The sequence below is a fragment of the Coregonus lavaretus genome (genome assembly GCF_964263955.1).
Source record: "Coregonus lavaretus genome assembly, contig: HAP1_SCAFFOLD_3213, whole genome shotgun sequence".
Lineage (NCBI taxonomy): Eukaryota > Metazoa > Chordata > Actinopteri > Salmoniformes > Salmonidae > Coregonus > Coregonus lavaretus.
In genome coordinates this window covers 34,366-40,000 of record NW_028156944.1, presented here as the reverse complement: position 1 = coordinate 40,000, position 5,635 = coordinate 34,366, and the positions used below count along the sequence as shown (strand labels likewise).

At 45.4% G+C, this 5,635-nt stretch overlaps 1 protein-coding gene across 1 annotated transcript in view; it reads right to left on the bottom strand.

Moving 5' to 3' along the window:
* The window catches only part of LOC311119559 (prepronociceptin-like), a gene marked incomplete at its 5' end in the record, with an annotated part of 7,857 nt that extends 3,545 nt beyond the window's left edge, over positions 1–4,312 (bottom strand). Inside the window, one exon of the mRNA XM_084194237.1 lies at positions 4,160–4,312. Within this exon, the coding sequence (XP_084050363.1) occupies positions 4,160–4,312 (153 nt within the window). The remainder of the gene's footprint in view (positions 1–4,159) is intronic.
* Positions 4,313–5,635: the final 1,323 nt, after the last annotated feature.

Here is a 5,635-nt window from a genome sequence, read left to right as displayed (position 1 = left end):
AGTCAATTAGCTGCTATATTACCACAGAGCTCTAACCCCAGCTGCACCAGTCAATTAGATGCTATATTACCACAGAGCTCTAACCCCAGCTGCACCAGTCAATTAGATGCTATATTACCACAGAGCTCTATCCCCAGCTGTACCAGTCAATTAGATGCTATATTACCACAGAGCTTCACCCCCAGCTGAACCAGTCAATTAGCTGCTATATTACCACAGAGCTCTAACCCCAGCTGCACCAGTCAATTAGATGCTATATTACCACAGAGCTTCACCCCCAGCTGAACCAGTCAATTAGCTGCTATATTACCACAGAGCTCTAACCCCAGCTGCACCAGTCAATTAGATGCTATATTACCACAGAGCTCTAACCCCAGCTGCACCAGTCAATTAGCTGCTATATTACCACAGAGCTCTAACCCCAGCTGCACCAGTCAATTAGCTGCTATATTACCACAGAGCTCTAACCCCAGCTGCACCAGTCAATTAGATGCTATATTACCACAGAGCTCTAACCCCAGCTGCACCAGTCAATTAGCTGCTATATTACCACAGAGCTCTAACCCCAGCTGCACCAGTCAATTAGATGCTATATTACCACAGAGCTCTAACCCCAGCTGCACCAGTCAATTAGCTGCTATATTACCACAGAGCTCTAACCCCAGCTGCACCAGTCAATTAGATGCTATATTACCACAGAGCTCTAACCCCAGCTGCACCAGTCAATTAGATGCTATATTACCACAGAGCTCTAACCCCAGCTGCACCAGTCAATTAGCTGCTATATTACCACAGAGCTCTAACCCCAGTTGCACCAGTCAATTAGATGCTATATTACCACAGAGCTCTAACCCCAGCTGCACCAGTCAATTAGCTGCTATATTACCACAGAGCTCTAACCCCAGCTGCACCAGTCAATTAGATGCTATATTACCACAGAGCTCTAACCCCAGCTGTACCAGTCAATTAGATGCTATATTACCACAGAGCTCTAACCCCAGCTGCACCAGTCAATTAGCTGCTATATTACCACAGAGCTCTAACCCCAGCTGCACCAGTCAATTAGATGCTATATTACCACAGAGCTCTAACCCCAGCTGCACCAGTCAATTAGCTGCTATATTACCACAGAGCTCTAACCCCAGCTGCACCAGTCAATTAGCTGCTATATTACCACAGAGCTCTAACCCCAGCTGCACCAGTCAATTAGATGCTATATTACCACAGAGCTCTAACCCCAGCTGCACCAGTCAATTAGCTGCTATATTACCACAGAGCTCTATCCCCAGCTGCACCAGTCAATTAGATGCTATATTACCACAGAGCTCTAACCCCAGCTGCACCAGTCAATTAGCTGCTATATTACCACAGAGCTCTAACCCCAGCTGCACCAGTCAATTAGCTGCTATATTACCACAGAGCTCTAACCCCAGCTGCACCAGTCAATTAGCTGCTATATTACCACAGAGCTCTAACCCCAGCTGCACCAGTCAATTAGCTGCTATATTACCACAGAGCTCCATCCCCAGCTGCACCAGTCAATTAGCTGCTATATTACCACAGAGCTCTAACCCCAGCTGCACCAGTCAATTAGCTGCTATATTACCACAGAGCTCTATCCCCAGCTGCACCAGTCAATTAGCTGCTATATTACCACAGAGCTCTAATCCCAGCTGCACCAGTCAATTAGCTGCTATATTACCACAGAGCTCTAACCCCAGCTGCACCAGTCAATTAGCTGCTATATTACCACAGAGCTCTAACCCCAGCTGCACCAGTCAATTAGATGCTATATTACCACAGAGCTCTATCCCCAGCTGCACCAGTCAATTAGATGCTATATTACCACAGAGCTCTATCCCCAGCTGTACCAGTCAATTAGCTGCTATATTACCACAGAGCTCTAACCCCAGCTGTACCAGTCAATTAGCTGCTATATTACCACAGAGCTCTAACCCCAGCTGTACCAGTCAATTAGCTGCTATATTACCACAGAGCTCTAACCCCAGCTGCACCAGTCAATTAGCTGCTATATTACCACAGAGCTCTAACCCCAGCTGCACCAGTCAATTAGATGCTATATTACCACAGAGCTCTAACCCCAGCTGCACCAGTCAATTAGATGCTATATTACCACAGAGCTCTATCCCCAGCTGTACCAGTCAATTAGATGCTATATTACCACAGAGCTTCACCCCCAGCTGAACCAGTCAATTAGCTGCTATATTACCACAGAGCTCTAACCCCAGCTGCACCAGTCAATTAGATGCTATATTACCACAGAGCTTCACCCCCAGCTGAACCAGTCAATTAGCTGCTATATTACCACAGAGCTCTAACCCCAGCTGCACCAGTCAATTAGATGCTATATTACCACAGAGCTCTAACCCCAGCTGCACCAGTCAATTAGATGCTATATTACCACAGAGCTCTAACCCCAGCTGCACCAGTCAATTAGCTGCTATATTACCACAGAGCTCTAACCCCAGCTGCACCAGTCAATTAGCTGCTATATTACCACAGAGCTCTAACCCCAGCTGCACCAGTCAATTAGCTGCTATATTACCACAGAGCTCTAACCCCAGCTGCACCAGTCAATTAGCTGCTATATTACCACAGAGCTCTAACCACAGCTGCACCAGTCAATTAGATGCTATATTACCACAGAGCTCTAACCCCAGCTGCACCAGTCAATTAGATGCTATATTACCACAGAGCTCTAACCCCAGCTGCACCAGTCAATTAGCTGCTATATTACCACAGAGCTCTAACCCCAGTTGCACCAGTCAATTAGATGCTATATTACCACAGAGCTCTAACCCCAGCTGCACCAGTCAATTAGCTGCTATATTACCACAGAGCTCTAACCCCAGCTGCACCAGTCAATTAGCTGCTATATTACCACAGAGCTCTAACCCCAGCTGCACCAGTCAATTAGCTGCTATATTATCACAGAGCTCTAACCCCAGCTGCACCAGCCAACCGCATCATTATCAGCACTGCTATGTCTCAGAACTACCTGGATTCAAAGAGTATTTTAAATCATTTCAAATACTTGAGCAGGGCTTGATTGACTGGCTTAATGGAACCAATAGAATAGTCCCAAAACTGAAAACTCACCGCCCCCGTCTGGCACTCCAGGCAAGCTCGAGCAAAGACTGAAAGTATTGAAAAGATTTCTAATAGTGTTTGAACCCAGGCCTGCTATTCGCTTCGTGAAGCTGCCTCATTCAGAAGCATAATTAGAATGATTATCTACATTAGCACTGCTACTGCTACATCCCATGAGTCACCCTAATGACAGAATACTCAATTACTGTGCTATCTTGTAAAAGCTGTGTGGTAAAACTTTTTGGGAGAAAAAGTGTTTTTCAAATAAACAATGATGATCACACTACAACTATCATCCATACAGCTATCATCCATCATCCATACAACCATCATCCATACAACTATCGTCCATCATCCATACAACCATCATCCATACAACCATCATCCATAAAACCATCATCCATACAACCATCATCCATACAACCATCAAACATACAACCATCATCCATACAACCATCATCCATCATCTATACAACCATCATCCATACAACCATCATCCATACAACTATCATCCATCATCCATACAACCATCATCCATACAACTATCAAACATACAACCATCATCCATACAACCATCATCCATACAACTATCATCCATCATCCATACAACCATCATCCATACAACCATCATCCATCATCCATACAACCATCATCCATACAACCATCAAACATACAACCATCATCCATACAACCATCATCCATCATCTATACAACCATCATCCATACAACCATCATCTATACAACCATCATCCATCATCCATACAACCATCATCCATTCAACCATCATCCATCATCCATACAACCATCATCCCTACAACCATCATCCATCATCCATACAACCATAATCCATATAACCATCATCCATACAACCATAATCCATATAACCATCATCCATACAACCAACATCCATCATCCATAGAACCATCATCCATACAACCATCATCCATCATCGATACAACCATCATCCATCATCCATACAACCATCATCCCCATTCTGCATGCGGGACATACACACACACACCCCTCCCACACACACACAGTCACTCACCAGTGTGTTGAATGCTTGCTGCTGGCCCTGGGTCTGGGGGTTGGGTAGGGGTATTAGGAGGCCACAGGCCAGGCAGTCACCCTGGCAATCACTCCGTCCTGGGGAACACAGGCACACCACCAGCAGCAGTATGCTCCACAGGGACCACTTCATGACTCACTACTGAGGGAGGGAGGGAGGGACGGATGGGCAACAGGGACAGGAGGAGGGTGGAGGCCCGAGGGTGTAGGGTGTAGGGTTTATGGAGGAGGGCACAGGCTGGTGGGAAGACACAGAGGAGAGAGGGAAGGAGAGGTGAGGGAAAGGAGAGGTGAGGGAAATGAGAGGTGAGGGAAAGGAGAGGTGAGGGAAAGGAAAGGTGAGGGAAAGGAGAGGTGAGGGAAAGGAGAGGTGAGGGAAAGGAGAGGTGAGGGAAAGGAAAGGAGAGGGAAATGAGAGGTGAGGGGAAGGAGAGGTGAGGGAAATGAGAGGTGAGGGAAATGAGAGGTGAGGGAAAGGAGAGGTGAGGGAAAGGAGAGGTGAGGGAAATGAGAGGTGAGGGAAAGGAGAAAAGAGGAGGTCATTTCAAAATGTTAATTTCAAAGGGGTGAGCAGGGGCACTACAACAACAACACCAACAACAACAACAACAACAACACCAACAACAACACCAACACCAACACCATCACCAACACCAACAACAATAGAGAAAAGTGAAATAGGTCAGGTGTGTCCACTTTCTAGAGACGATAGATAGACCTGTAGGGCCCGTTTTGTAAAGTCAATGGTGACATGACAGAGTTCTCAATCGGCCTACAGCAATGCAGGAGCAGCTGTTTCCCACATAGTGCAATGCGTTCATTAAAGAGCTACAAAGAGAGGTTCATTATCAGCCTCAGTAATTGTAGTATAAATTAGCTGCCTCTTGGTTTTAATGGGGAGAAAATTAATGAGAGCGAGGAAACAAGAAAAAAAAGAGAGAGAATGAAGAGAGATGTGGGGGAACGCGAAGAAGGAAGGCGCTGCGCTGCGCTCACGATCCGACCAACTAACAAAGCTTTGCGCCTCTGACTCACATTGCCACCATACCCCTGCATTAGTCACCAACTTAAGGCCCAGGCTCTTTACTCCTGCATTAGTCCCAAATGGAGTCCCAAATGGCACCCTGTTCCTATGGGGCTCTGGTGAAAAGTAATGCACTATATAGGGAATAGGGTGCCATTTGGTGGAATTGTCTGATCATGAAGATAATAAGGCATTAAGATGTCATAATATGACAGTCGCTTTGGTCTTTCCAGCGTTCGAAAAATGACAGACTAGGTAAGGTGATTTTCAGAGGGAAATTATTAAAAACGATAAAAATTCTCTCATACCTATTAAATCTCACGCATCGTTAATGTTTCTTGATTAATTTTTGAGAAGTGACTTGATGGAGAGTTTTTTTTTTCATGATCTTCTACTTGATAATAACTGTTTCATGTGTTTGTTTGAAATAAG